Source organism: Urocitellus parryii, chromosome 16, assembly GCF_045843805.1.
Source record: "Urocitellus parryii isolate mUroPar1 chromosome 16, mUroPar1.hap1, whole genome shotgun sequence".
Classification (NCBI taxonomy): Eukaryota; Metazoa; Chordata; class Mammalia; order Rodentia; family Sciuridae; genus Urocitellus; species Urocitellus parryii.
The window spans coordinates 3907514-3923179 of NC_135546.1; the positions used below are offsets into that span (position 1 = coordinate 3907514).

At 40.0% G+C, this 15666-nt stretch overlaps 1 protein-coding gene across 1 annotated transcript in view; it reads left to right on the forward strand.

Annotated features, from left to right (window-relative positions):
- Ppp4r2 (protein phosphatase 4 regulatory subunit 2) overlaps positions 1 to 15666 on the forward strand; it is a 42002-nt gene that overhangs the window by 156 nt on the left and 26180 nt on the right. The window contains exon 2 of the mRNA XM_026392685.2: positions 427 to 508. Coding sequence (XP_026248470.1) covers positions 427 to 508 — 82 coding nt within the window. The remainder of the gene's footprint in view (positions 1 to 426; positions 509 to 15666) is intronic.

Below are 15666 nucleotides of genomic sequence, written 5' to 3' on the forward strand. Positions count from 1 at the left end.
CGCGCGCTTTGTGCCGCGGCGGCGGGGGAGGGGCGCGGCGGCGGCGCCCACCGGGACGGCGGGCGGGCGGCGGGCGGGGAGCTGCCTTCCGCGCGCCCGAGCGCTCCGGCCGCCCCCGAGCAACAGGCTGCAGCGCCGCGCCTCCGGGTCGGGCGGCGCGCGCCCGCGCGGTCGACCTGCGACGCTCGGGTCGTCGGGGGCACGCGGCCGGGGCCTCCCAGTGGCCCGGGGCGCACTCGGGGGCCTGCGCGACAGGCCCGGGCGGCGGGCGCTGCCTGGGGCGCGCGGTCCGCGAGCCGAGGCCGACCTGTGGGCCGAGCCTGGGTGCAGGCCGCTTTGTGCCGGCTGGGCTCCGGGGCAGGGCTGGGCGGAGCGGGGAGCGGGGACCTGCGGGAGGCATCGATAACACGGCTCTCCCTTATCTAGATTTTGAGAAGAGGGGGAAGAAGGAAGTTTGTCCCGTCCTGGATCAGTTTCTTTGTCATGTCGCCAAGACTGGAGAAACAATGTGAGTTGAAAACGCGCTCGTCGCCCTAGGCCCGCTTGCCACTCGGAATTGCTTAGCGAAGGGGGAAAAGGTGTGTTTGGGAAGAATCGAATAATGTAGGTGTGTAAATCAGAGAAGCCCTGGTCACCTAAAGAACGTAGCAAGCAAGTATAGTTCCACTCTGTGCGTGCTCGGCCCCGGGCTTCAGAAGATCCTTGACGTGCAGCTTTGCAGTGGGTCTGCCTTGGCATTCTTGGAGAACCGACTGGCCCGAAAGGACCAGAGAGAAAGGCCGCCTGTTTCCCCATGACCCCCTTCTGGCCGAAACAGGCGTGTACTTCTTATTTTGTGACTTTGACTCTGTTTCAGTCTTTATTGGAGTTTTCTCGTACTGTCCTGTATCCAGACTTTTGCTATTTGAAGTGTAACTTCTCTTTATCGTCCTCAGGACTCAGGGTGATTATCTGACAAATTCCAGATGCTTAAGTTTTGACTGTCCTGTAAACTTTCTAAGATAGCTAACTTGTTACATATACTCAGCATTTTATTAGGCTTGTTTCCAAATGTTCTGAATCTGAAACCTACAAAGTTAGGGCTATTGTCAAAAGGAAAACTTTAGTTCATTTGTTTTGCAGTTTGTGTGGTAGGAGTTTTGACACTGGCTAAGTTAATTTGTTGAGGACAGGACATTTTTGGCATCTTTCCTATTCTTAGGGGAACATCAGAAAGGGGAAAAGTTTCTTTGGGTTCAGTATTAAGTGGGCTCTCTGCTTAGTGTGAGTGTATCCTTCAGAAGGGGTGCTGTATACTTTCTTTTTATTAGGTAATGTTCACGTCTCTCCAGATGTGCTTATGGTTGTAGCCCAGTTCTCCTAAGAACTAGCCTAATTTTAGAAAGGAAAAAGAATCTCTGAGGCAGTAATGTGTGAAAAAATACACGATGTAACCTAACATGACTGTAATGTGTTCAGACTTGTATTTCTACTTATCTTTAAATTATGGAACTCCCTAATGAAAAAAAGCTGTATTTTAACCTCAGTTACAATCTTTTATAGAACATTATATTTTAAAAAAATTAACACAGAAAGCTAATTACTATTATACAGATAAGCCTAAAAATGACTAGGTGCCATCTTTCGAAAATAAATTAATTCCTAGAATATAAATACTTACAATTCCCTTGTTCCTTTTGAATCACTTATTGGTCCAAACTTATTTTTCTCTGTAATGTAAAGGAGAAACATTTTACTTTCAGGATTTTTTTTTTATTTTATTTACTTTATCAGGTCTGTACAAACTGCCTTCTCTTTTTGATAAAATAACTTTTATCAAACTTTCTGAAAGATAGGTTATTAATATCCTGTCTTACTATATCACTAAGTGGCTGGGGAAATTATCTGATGGGGGACAGTTATGACAGAGGACTCATATACTCCTATTTCCACCCTACATTAGGTGTTGTATATTTACCAAGAGTGTTTATATTGAAATGACTGATGTTCTTATATTTGTATTCAAGTAGCCAGCATTTATACATTTAGCTTTAGTTCTTTTTTTTTTTCCCCTCCCCCCCCCCACCACAAAGATGGAACCCAGGGCCTGGCATGCCAGGCAAGTGCTCTATCACTGAACTATCCCTGTAGTCCCAAACAGTGCTTTTTAATTTAGTTTTATTTTTGTGGGATGCTGGAGCTCCATACTGGGGCTTTGGGTGTGCTAGGTCAATACTCCACCACTGAGCTACATCCCAGCCTGATTTCCTTTTTTCATAAATATGGGTGTACCTTAAATTTTGATGCTGCAATTTGCAGTTTCTCTTTCATTTGTTTATTTTATTTCACCTTTTTAATTAGTTTTTTAAAATTTGTTCTGGGGATCAAACCCAGGACCTCATGCATGCCAGGCAAATGCTCTACTACTGAGCCACATTCCCAGTCCCTCTTTCATTTGTTTATGATGACAACAAGCTTTGTCTAGATTGTAAATATTGCAGCAGAAGAGTGGAAATCTGAAGAAAACTATTAAGATCTCTTGGATGTTTTAAGATGGGTTGCTGAAGAATCCCAAGAAAACATTAACGAGAAAAGTTTGTGAAACGGTTTTTACATGAAAACCTTTGACAGAGCTGGTGTTGTGGCTCAGCAGTAGAGCGCTTGCCTAGCACCTTGGAGCCCCTGGGTTCCATCCTCAGTACCACATAAAAATAAACAAAATAAAACTGTTGCGTCCAACTAAAAAACAAATGTTAAAAAAAAAAAAATCTGTGACAGCAAAGATGGTTTTCCTTTTAAAAAAATAATTGATCACACACTTAACTTTTTAGCTTTACACAGTTTTTAGAATTATGGGTATAGACTTTGTACTAAGGAAGGCATTGGAGGGAAATTAAGGAACATTGAACACTTTGTCTCCTTAGTCTATTAAAATTACTTGAAAACATCTAATGTAGGAAGTTAGGGAAGATGCCAGGACCACTTCTTCAGACTTTTTGTATTGGAAAGATCACTTTTGAAATGGACATTTTCTTGGGGATGGGGATGTGGCTCAAGTGGTAGCGCGCTTGCCTGGCATGCCTGCGGCCCGTGTTCGATCCTCAGCACCACATACAAACACAGATGTTGTGTCTGCCGAGAACTAAAAAAATAAATTAAAAAAAAAAAGAAAATGGACATTTTCTTGAGTGAAGCTTATTTTTCTGAAGTTAACAGTTTTCAGCAACACTCAGTATATATGCTGTGTAAATACAAATGTGGCTTTCACTCATGCAGTTAAAGGTATTTGATGCATTTGAGTCTCATTGTTATCCAATTTGATGGTCCCAGATTGTCTTCCACGTGACCAGTGGCAGCCTCTTCCAGTATGCTCCAGTGTTCTTTTCACATGACTCTAGTAGTCTTAGTTGGCACCTTGTTGTCTGGCTTGGAAATCTTTTCTAACCTCACTTCTTGCCCCAGACCTGGCATCAGCCATTTTTCAAGAAGCCCTGCTTTCTTTAGTGGGAAGTGGTGTTGAAAACTATAATCTTGGGGTTGGAGATGCATATTACTCAGTTGGTTGTTGTTTCTAGCCTCTTCGTTGAACAGAGCTAGATAAAAATACTTTACTGAGACTTGTAGTTCAAAATCTGTACTGCAGAATTTTTCTTCCACACCAGAGATCCTGTTTTTCAAGCATATCATATAATTATTTTTATCTAGCATTGCACAGCAGAAAATATAAGAATGCTACATTGCTGCTAGCACAATAAGAACATTATTTTTTTTAACCTAAACTCACCTAATTTCTATTCTCCATTTTAAAAAAGGTAGTTGTATCTGCATTGTCTGAGCACATTGCTGTAATGTAACTCTTAGCTGTTTTTTTTTAGTCAGTTTTATAATAGTTATATTTGATGTTTAATGGTGAGTACTTACACCAGTGTCTGTAGTCAGTTTGGTTATCTGAAGCTCACTCTGTACTAGATTTGTTTTTAGGGTGTGGGGGCAATGTTGGGTATTGAACCCAGGACCTGCACTTCATGCTTTGATAGCACTGATCATCACTTCAGCCTCCTCTGGCACATTCTTGCCACAGGGCTCGTGGGGATAGTGTTTCCTGAGTTCTTGTATATATGTTTGGGCCTTTACTCTTGAAGGTTATATTTTGGCTGAAAATCAAGTCGGCTCACATTTTCTGTCCTTGAATATCTTAAAACATGTTATTTCCATTGTTCCCCCCTATTAACTTAGTATTACTGTTAAAATCTGATTGTATTTTAATATTTTTTACCTTATAAACCATCTGTTCTTTTTACTTTGCTTCCTAAAGGATTTTTTAAATTTAAAGTGCAGTGGTTTTTTCCTAGCATATTTTAACATTTTATTGTTTTAAAGATTAAAAAAAAAAAAGTGTCGCAGGGGCTGGGATTGTGGCTCAGAGGTAGAGCGCTCATCTAGCACGTCTGAGGCCCTGGGTTCAATCCTCAGCACCACATAAAAATACACAAATAAAATAAACATTTTGGTTTAGTATAATCAAAGAATGTGGTGTGCTCTTTCAATATGTATTTTTAAATTGTTCAAAAAAAATTTTAAAGCATTTCAGGAAAGTGATTCTTGAATCATTTTCTTTGGTTTTCTTTTTAAGGGATTACTTTTCCTATATTGAATTTTCAGTGCATTTCTTCAGTAATTGTCATTTTTTCTTGAAGTCTTTATTTTTTTTTAAACAGCATTATTGAGGTCTGATTGACATATCTGTTGCATCTGTACATTCACCATTTGATAGCATTTGGATTATTTCCAGTTTTCTTATTATAAATGTCTTTGTGTGAACTTAATACTTTTTTCTACTGAATAAACACTGAGGTGTGGAAGGCAGGATCATACTCTAGGTGTGTGTTTAACTTTCTTCATAAAGTGCCAAACTTTTCCACGGTAGTTACAGCTGTTTACATTCCCACCAGCATTAAGGGAGTTGAGCGTCTTTATATCTTTTCTAATACTATAGTCACGGTGGTGGTGGTGGTGGTGGTGGTGGTGGTTGTTGTTGTGTGATTGCAGGAGTCTCAAGCATGCTGGTGTGGTCATTGTTTTTCACTTTGGCCATGCTGCTGAATGCATATTACATAATGGTTTTTTGTTTTTGTTTTTTTTTTACAGAATTTTTTTAATATTCATTTTTTAGTTTTCGGCGGACACAACATTTTTTTTTGTTGGTATGTGGTGCTGAGGATCGAACCCTAGCCGCAGGCCTGCCAGGCTAGTGCGCCACCGCTTGAGCCACATCCCCAGCCCCTACATAATGGTTTTAATTTGCATTTCCCCAATGCCTGATGATAGTTGAGCATCTTTTCACATGTTTATTGTTAAAAATCTTTGACCATTTTGAAATTGAGTTGTTTTATATTGAGTTTTTAGAGTTTTTTATCCCAGAAGAAAGTCTTTTTTATCCATGCTTTGCAAATGTTCTACTGTTTCGTGGTTGTCTTTTCATTCTCTTGTTTGTCAAAGAGAAGATTTTCACTTAATTCTACTTCAGATTTTAAGAATTTCCTTCTTTGAAAGACTACATTATAAGTGTGTTGTTCATTTGTGCTTATATACTTCCTAGTTTAGTTTTTATTTTAGAAGTAATTTTTTTTTTCTTTCCTGAATTCTTTCACTTTTTCTGAGTTTCTTTAACTGACTTTTGTTGTCTTGTCATTCTTCTTGGTGCCTTAGTTCATGATGCAATTTTGATTGATTTTGAACAAGGCTTTCTAGCGTGGTTTTTGTTCTCTCTGGGGGTGGAACTCTGCTCCTTATTCTTGGTCTTAAAATAACTTCATATTGAATTTGACCTTGATATTTTGTTCTTAACTTGATTTTATGTGAAATTAGTTTTCCTGAATCTTGAGGAGGAGGCGTGATTTTGGGGAGTTTTTCTAATTACATAGACTGTTTTACTGTTCAAAGATGTGGCACCTGTTCTGAGATTCCAGACTCTGTTCTTACTCCTGCCTTGATTTGGACCAGGTCTTTGCTTATTTTCCACTGTCTCTTGCTCCTTTGTGCGGAGCTGCCCACAGCTCTTTGGTCACTTGTTGGAGCGTTGTGTGGGCAGGACAGCATCCCCCCCCCCCCCAGAGGTATCCCTGCAGGTCCCTTCCTTTCACTCACTGCTGGTGCCAGTGGTCACTTCATTCTCAGCTGCTGCTCTCGGGCTGCTCCACTGTGACTCCAGTGAGAACCTGTGGGCTATTTTCAGATTATGGTCTTTTAGGCCCTTGAGGTACTGCACAACTTCTGTTCTTTTGCAGATCCTGATAGTGTTACAGGTCCTGTGAGTATCTTTCCCTCACCCACTTACTGTGGATCCTTAGACTAACTTGTCAGCTAGTTTCTTAATGTTGTCCATTAGTCCCCCTCCCCTGCACTGAGGATTGAGCCCAGGGTGCACTGAGTCATACCTCCAGCCTTTTTTTATTTTGACCCAGGTTTGCTGTGTTGCTGAGGCCTGGAACTTGCTCAGCCTCCCAAGTTGCTGGGGTTATAGGCATGTGCGGCCCTGTCCCCGCTGACATGGCACTTTGAAAGATGGAAAACTGTAGTGTTGCCCTCCTCAGAAATCCCTTTTAAGTCAGTTTTTTTTTTTTTTCCATTTATAAAATGGTGATAACCTCCTCAAGTAGTAAGCAAATAGAAGTAGTAGTTGTGGTTATGTCATTGATAATGTGTGGTGGTTTTGTTTCTGTTTTATTTCGTTAGTGCTGGGGATTCTCCCAGGGCCTTACATATGCCAGGCAAGTACTGTTCCCGGAGCTACAGCCCCAGTCCAGTAATGCATATTTTTGAGTCTGCTGTTTTCCTCTGTGCAGTCACTGTTAACGTATCTGTATTTAGATATTTTAAAAGTAGTTACCGAAATATCTAGCTGCATTATTGTAAAGAAAATCTTTTTAAGCCCATGAGGCTGTTAATCTTTCGGTGCTTTTTTGAGGGAATTTTGTTTGTTTTGATCCTGGAGATTGAACCCAGAGTTGCTCTACCACTGAGCTATATCCTCAGCCCATTTTATTTTTTATTTTGTGACAGGGTCTTACTAAATTCCGGAGGCTGGCCTTGAACTTGTAGTTTTTCCTCAGCCTCCCAAGTAGTTTAACATAGTATTCTTAAATACTTAAAATGTTTCTAAAATGCCAGCATTTCCTTTCTCCATTTGCCATCCTTGTAGCATCTGTACAATTATTTAATGCTTTCCTTTAGGACAGCTTACTTTTTCCTTCAGGATATTTTAAAATGGAACAAATATAGCAGATAAAGGTAAAGCCCTTGTTTTGTCACTTCCCAGGGATATAACTGCTGTTAGTTTTCCCCCTTAATCTTGAGGGAAATAAGTTATGAAATAATTGGTTTGTTATATTGTACTTACCCACCCTTCCTTCCTTCCTTCCTTCCTTCCCTCCCTCCCTCCCTCTCCTCACCCCTCCCTTGGCACTATACCACTGAGGTACATCCCCTTTTGAGACAGGGTCTTGCCAAGTTGCCCAGGCTGGCCTCCTGTCTTGGCCTCCTGCATCACTGGGATCCCAACATGTGCCACTGGCAAATCAACTCACTGCCTCTAAACACTGCAATGTATAATTAGTATAACTTATCCATTTTATCTGAAGTCCTTTCATGTACTGTCATCACAGTGGCACCCAAAAGCAGAATACATTTTCAATAAGTATTAGTTGAGAAAATGTTCGTTTGCTTGTAAATATTCAGTTAGTGCAGTGACAACAAGGTATGAATATGAAGAATAGTGATAGTTTTCATTTTTTTCTCACACTGTGTTGTAAACCCGTATAGTTCCTGTATGCTACCCAAAGTCTAGCAAGTGGTGCACTAGGAGCTAGGTATGGCAACTTTGTTTTCTGACTGTAGAGTTAATTTTTCTAATCATCCTTGAGTGCTCCAATGAGCTCAGGTTTTCCATGTTTAGTTGAGATCCTTAGTTGGCCAGCTCCCTTAGTTCAAGTGAGCCAGCATGTGGTGGGAGGTAATGCCGTATCTTGGAAGGAGGAGTATGGCTTGAGTTCTGAACTTAGCTTGACCACTTTTGTGTGTGGCTAGGATAAATTACTTGTGAGCTTGTTTTCTTACTCGAAGAACAGGTTTTGTGTCTTACAGTTGCCTCAGCTGTAACCACACCTCACTTGGGGTCTGTTGTCCCAACCATGCATGGTGTTTTATTTTCCATCTCCCTGTGATTTGTCTGAGTTCCCAATAGGGGCTGTGGTCTTTCAAGTATGTTTGACTTTTTAGTTAGTTTATTATGATGTTATTCTTGTTTTATGTGATGCTTCAACATTCTAACCTCAGCTGGGGCCTTTGATTGGTTTTTAAAATAAATGGTGAACCTGAAATTGTGTTTTTGTCTTGTATTCCGTGAACTAGGATTTTTCACAGAAATCATGCGTTGGGTGGTGGTTGGTGTTTTTTTTTTCCCCCCTCCAAGGGACCAACGTTGCATGAACATGAATTTTGTGCCAGACATTATCAGGTGATTCACATGAATATCTTCCTTAGCTCTGCAACTCTCCTCTATAGCTGTATCCCTTGTACCCCATGAGACACCTGCCGGTGTTATAGAGCCCAGACAGTGTGTCCAGGACGGGCAGCTGGGGAGTGACGGAGCCCAGAGTGGGTTCTGGTCCTGATCTCAGGTCCTCTCCAGCTCACACTGGGTGCGCTTTCTTCTTCAGTCTCCTCACGAGGTCTCCTCCCCTTCAGAGCCACCACAAGAACCTGAAGCTGTGCTGTAGGTGTAGGACAGGTCTTCGAGTCACTTCCTCAGCCTGCCCTTGTGTTCCTACTCTGTGTTCCTTGTGGCTCAGCTGGGCAGTTTTGAGATTTTCCCAATTCATAGGGTTGTTACAAGGCAAGTTATCTGTCCCTTCCTCAGGTTCAGGTTTCATTGTCGTCTTTGCCCCAGTTGTTCATATTAGAGGGTTTGTGGGTATCTGCTTCGTTCCTGTTACCTGGTCATGTGTGTTTCTTATAAAAGCTGTCTGTGTCTCCATTTTGTTTGAGGAGGAGTTTGCTGAGAATAATTTCTTACTAAGTGTAAAGTATATGAATTAAGAAATTAGTATTGTGCCCATGATGTGAAAAAAGCTCGTGTCAAAGAGTACTGACATCTATCCTGCTTTTGACTATTCTCATTTTATGAGCTTTTTGTTATAAGTGGGGTGCAGAGGCACACATCTGTAATCCTGCTGCTCAGAAGGCCTCCCTGGGCAACTTGGTGAGATGCTGTTTGGGGATGTAACCCAGCCATCTCCACCCCACTGCAAACAACAGAAAGTTTCCTAGTATAAAAATCGAATAAGGAGAAAAGAAAATTCAAACTGTACTGTTAACTTGCTCCTTGTTTGTTCTTCACATATTTTTTTTCCCGTTCTTAAATAAGTTAAATCCTTTTGAAAATAACACAGCACCAATCTTCAACAATTCACCTTTTCCTACTGCTGTATTTAGGTATTACTTTAAAACACAAAAATTTACCTTGTTTCTATGGCTGCATAGTATTCCATTGTTTGGGGTCTTCTGTAATGTACTTTCTGTCCCTTTTAATGGTCCTTTAGGTTTTTTACAGTCTTAGACCATTCAAACAATGCTTAAGAGAGCCAAGATTCAGATTTATGGGTTATGTATATTATTTGAAAGTGATTGCCTTCCATAAACATCCTCAGTGTGTGCTTCTATGCAGTGTATGAAAGTTACCTCTGTACTCTCATCACTGAACATTATTAGGCTTTTAAATGCGGAAGTCTGGTAGATGAGAAAGGCTTTATTTAGTTCGCTTTATTTTGTGTTGGTATCTTTCCAATTATTACAACCATTTGTAATCTTTGTCTTCCTTGTTTATTAAGATATGATTTATTTATTTTTTGCTGGATTTTTAAATTGCCTGTGTCCTTTGTTTCATTGGAGATTTCAAAGTGATATTATTCTATATCTATTTTTTATCATTTATTAGTAGGAAGTCATAAAAGAATGTTCATCAGTGATATTTACCATGAAGTTCAGTTTGACTAGTGTTGTTGTACTTCCACAAAATCCTGCTTAGGTTTTCTTTTTCTTGGTGGCTCAGTTTCTTTGTTTTTAAATTGACAGGTAAAAATTGGATGTGGAGGGGGGCTGGGGTTATGGCTCAGCAGTAGAGCCTTGCCTGGTGCCTGCAGGGCGCTGGGATCCATCTTCAGCACCACATAAATAAATAAAATACAGGTATTGTGTAACTATGTATGTATATATGTGTATCTGTCTATATTTGTTGTATGTAAGTATCATGTACAAGGCGTTTGAAATATGTGTGTGTTGTGGAGTGGCTGAATCAAGCTGTTACACATATATATTGCCTCCCATACTTTGTACATGTGGGGGGCTGGGGGGGGGCCTGAAAGCACTCAGTCTGCTTTAACCAATTTTCAAGAAGACCTTACACAATTATTAACTATAGTCATGAGTTTTACAATAGATCTCTTTGATTGATTCCTTCCAATGACAAATATCTTTTAGATTTTTACTGATAGAAATAATAATAAAATAGCCTGATGAAAATAAGAACAAAAGAGCCTGGTAAAGTTATTTGTAAGTAAATTATACTTTTGTTAGGAGTAATTTGAGTTTAAGATGGTCATAAACATCAGGGTTTTTAAAAAGGATGTTCTTTGTAATGGTAAGTGGATTGAAATATTTTTGGCAAAACCCCTCCTTTTAAAAATCACATTCCAAGACAAGTGGTTTCCTTGACCAGTAGAATAACCTTCAGATACAAAGTATGAACAAGGTATTTAATTTTGTTTATTTTTATGACTGTATTTGAAATGTTGTCCTTGTAAATTTGTTTCTCAAAGTGCAGCCTTAATACGTAAATATAACATGATATATAATATTAATATTTATAAACAAATAGGCCAGTGTAAGCTAGTCAAGATATAGGGAGAAATCTGCATTCTGCTTTTAGGTTGACTGATGAGTGGAACCACTCTGAGATCATAGAAAGGTTCTAAAGTCCTGCACTCACAGAGAAGGAATAAAGATGCTACTCAAAAAAATTGACACAAGATTGTTCTCGTCTGTCTAAAAAGCAATTTGAGTAAACACATACTTGTGTCTACTTAAACCAGTAAAAACCTGACAGTAAATTGGAAGTTAAATTAATTGGAGATACACAAAATTTTTGAAATGTGGGATTTTTATTTCAGTTTTCATTTAACTATTTATAGCAGTGGTTCTCAACCATCAGTGACAGGATGTGGCAACAGTTTCGGTGACATGGTCCTGGCATCCTGGTATAGGCCAAGGATGCTGGTGTTAGTTAGGTTTTTGTTGGTGTGACCAAGATACCTGACCAGAGCAACTTAAGAGGGGGACAATTTTATTTTGGCTCATGATTTCAGAGGTGTGGTTCGTGGCCTACAAGTCCATTGCTCTGGACCTCAGATGAGGTAGACCATCATGGCAGAAAGTGTGGCAGAGGAAAGCAGCTCTGCTCATGTGGCCAGGAAGCAGAGATGGGGAAGGGGCCACAGGGACAGTGAACCCTTCCTGGACACACCCCCACGGACCTGCTTCCTCCAGCCATGCCCCATGTGCCTACAGTCAGCAGCCAGTTAGTCCATTCAGATGAGGATGGCCCGCTGAGGTCACAGCAGTGACAGTCCAGTGCTGCTTGACATCTTCCATTTCTTAGGACAGCCCCAACATCAACGGATTATCAAGCCCCAAATGTCTGTAGTGCCAAGGTTGAGAGACCCTGCTTTATAGTAAAAAAAACTTTAAAAGGTGTGCTATTGTTTTGTTCTTCACTGTGACCTGTGAAATAAAAATAGTAGTGTGATAAGGTTCATTAATAAAATGCACTTAAATCTGAAAGGTGACAAAAATAACCAAACTCTTTCCCTTGCCTTTCCAGATTTTAGTCTCTAGCCTTTCTTTCCTTTTAAGGACAACATAAGTGTCCAGGACTAGGGCAGCTTGTGCCTCTTTTCTGAGTAGTGGGAAGTCAGCACTGCTGTCTGTAACCATCGTGGGTGTATCAGCAGTTATGTGACTTGTAACTTGGTCTGTAAAGGTGCACATGGGTGCCGGGCTACCAGTGAGCACAGTCCATGGTAAGTTTTAGGTTAGAGATATGTGACTACTGAAAACAAAGCTACTAATGACATGAAGGGATGGGGAAGGAAAGACTGCCTCCTGCACGTAAAGAGAGTGGTCCTGTGAAGCTCACTAACAGATACCTCATATAATTAGTTACAAGACAAAACAGATGGCACTTTTATCCTCACTGAAAATTAAGAAAGAGAACACTTAGGATTATAGATGACAAGCCTTTTACAAGTAATTTTTATTTCTCAAAGTAGATATGTTTTAGTTTCTTTCATAAATTGTTTTTAGTTATAGATGGATGGACACAATACCTTGATTTTATGTATTTATTTTTATATGATGCTGAGGATCGAACCCAGTGCCTCACATGTGCTGGGCGAGCAAGCGCTCTGCCACTGAGCCACCACCCCAGCCCTTAAGTAGAATTTTGAAAGGTAAAGAAAACTTTGGTTCACGTGTGAGAACTCTGTTCAGTATACGTGTATTGTATAAATAACAAGATCATGGTAGAATTTAGTGGAGAGGTCTGTCATACCCACACCAGCATATTTTAATGCCTGTGTCACAGCATTCTGTTACATGTCATACAGATGGTACAGTGGGTGGAGCACTGTGTACAAACCTAGCCAAGGACTGATCTGGGCTGACAGGGTGCATTACTCTTCCTCGTGTCCTTTGGTGTCTCTTTGTTCAGCATTTCTGGTTAATATACTTCTTTATATACTTCAATGCAATTACCCACTTAGTTTTTAAAATTCTTTTTTGGTTTGGGCTCATTTTGTCTTTCTAATCTCGTGCCTTGTCATTCATAACTTCCCTGTTGCTTGGAATTCACTGATTACCTCCCGAAGGCCCCACCTCCAGATATAACTACTATCACATTGGGGCTTGGGGCTTCAAAGTTCTGAGTGACCGACTTTCTTCCCTTTCAATTTCCACATATCCAAATTGTGTCTGTCCTTTAGTTTAGCACTAGTGTTGAATTCTGGTAGCACCTTGTTCTTGCCTCAGATATTTTTCCTCCTAGGATGACTTCACGTTGTCTTTTAAGACTGTACCAATGGCTCCATGCATACAATCACGTATCACTTGATGGGGGGACTATGTCTGAGAAACATGTTAATAGTTGTTAGGGTCATTGTGTAAAATCCTCATGTGCACTTAACATAGTCCTAGGTGGGAGCGGCTTAATCTCTCCGTGTGGCCTCTTTTTTCCCTTGATGTACTGGGGACTGAACCCTGGGTCTTGCATGTGGGGCAAGCACCCCATTACTGAGCTACATCTCTGGCTGTTTTATTTTAAGATTTTTGCCAAGTTGCTGAGTTTGGTTTCCAGGTTGAAATCCTTCTGCCGCAGCCTCCAAAGTTCATGAGATTAAAGATGTGTGGAAATAACTCTGAATTTCTAACTATAGAAAATAATCAAGAATGTTGGTACCTGAATGTTGAGTGCTGTTGTTGTGTGTGTGTGAATATTCTGAGTAACCGACTTTCTTCCCTTTTAATTTCCACATATTCACATTGTGTCTGTCCTTTCATTTTAGCATTAATATGATCCCTGATCCTTTCCAGATTTTCAAAGAAGATAGTAACCTTCCCATTCTAATTTCTCTTGCTTTGCCTTTTTCTGTTTTGTATTATGGATCTTCTCTTATAAGCACATTTTTTTCCTGCCAAGCCAGGTTTCTTAGAGGTCATAATATGATTCATCATTATATCTTCCTGTATCATGTGTTGCTATTCCTTCAAAAGAGCAGATTTGCTATCTTACTTTGAGCTGCTCTAAGAAAATGTCAGACTGGGTGCCTGAAACGAGATTTTTTTTTTTTTTTCCTCTCACAGTTCTATAGGCTTTGAGACAAGATAAGGATATCGGACATGATCCAGTTGTGGGAAACCTGTCTTTTGGTCTGGTCTGTGTATACACACATAGACACACACACACACACACACACACACACACACACACACGTGTGTGAGCTCTCTTGATTCCTGTGATCTTACTAGGAAGGCCCCCTGCTCATGATCTCATCTGACCCTGATTACCTCCTGAAGGCCCCACCTCCAGATACAACTACTATCACATTGGGGCTTAGGGCTTCAAAATATGAATGTGGCCAGATAATAGACCTTTAGTTTGTAACTCTTGCAAAAGATTTGTGCAGTTAGTTTTTTTTTTTTTTTTTTTTTTGGTACCAGGGATTGAACTCAGGGGCACTCAACCACTGAGCCACATCCCCAGCCCTATTTTATACTTTATTTAAAGACAGGATCTCACTGAGTTACTTAGCGCTTTCCTGTTGCTGAGGCTGGCTTTGAACTCATGATTCTTCTGTGTCAGCTTCTTGAGTCACTGCACCCAGCAGTATCTCTCTGATATACTGATTAGACTCAGATATAGATTGCTTTATAAAGATAGGCTTTTGAAGATCTCTGAGTTTTGTAAAGTAAACATAAGTGTAGTCACAGCTGTGTAGAGTGGGTAGGAGAGGAGCTAGGCTTTATTACTATGTGACAAGTTAGGTGCTGATGAAATCATTAAACACCTACTCTATGACAGGTTCAATTTTTATGGAAAAAACACTGGTGTCAGTTTTCTGAAAAGGGGAAGTTCCTTTCTGTGTGCTGTTCATCATGTAGTATTTGTGTAACTTCTGATTTTACCTTATTTACTTAAATTCTTTCATGTCTAATTAAGGTATCACTTAAGTTAACAAATATTTATTGAGCAAATACTGTATTCTAGGTACTGTGTAGGTGCTGGGGATATAATGGTGAGCATGCCAACTCAGTCCTTGCTAATATTCTTTAAAATTCTACTTTTATTCATGCATTATAACAGGTGGGATGCATTACACCTATTTGTATATGACACAATATGACTATAGTTTGGTCAGTTTAGTTCCCCACTGTCTCCCATTCACTGCCCCCCTCACCCCCGTTAGTGTTATTTTAACACTAAAGATTTATATTTCATTTAATACTTTGCTCACTACTTTTATCAGCACTAGACTGTACCACATATGTTCACTTTGTTTTAAAAAGGAGGCCCAGGGAAAACTTTTATAAATTTAGCTCTGTAATAGTAATTTTTTTCAGTTAAACCAGGACGCCCACAAATAATTGTTATTTTTGTTATGTGTTTCTGTGTTTCTAGTTTGAGTAGGTAAATGAAAACTTTAGTGTCAGATGTGAGGTGGAACACACAGAACTTGGTTAGATGAAGATGGGGATAAAATTGAGATGGCTTTACATTTTGCCTTTGTAATTCTGCTAATTATGTGTATAAAATTCCAGATATCATGGGTATAAAATTCCAGATATCCTTAAGATTTTTAAAATTTGCTCCTTTTAGATACACATGACAGTAGAGTGTGTTTTGACAGATTATACCTGGAGTATGGCTTATTCTAATTAGGATCCCATTCTTATGGGTATACATGATGAGAAATTTCCCTGGTGGAGTATTCATTTATGCATGTAGGAAAGTTCTGTCTTTTTCATTCTACTGTCCTTCCTATTCCCATCTCTCCTCCCTTCCCCTTTGTTAATCATATG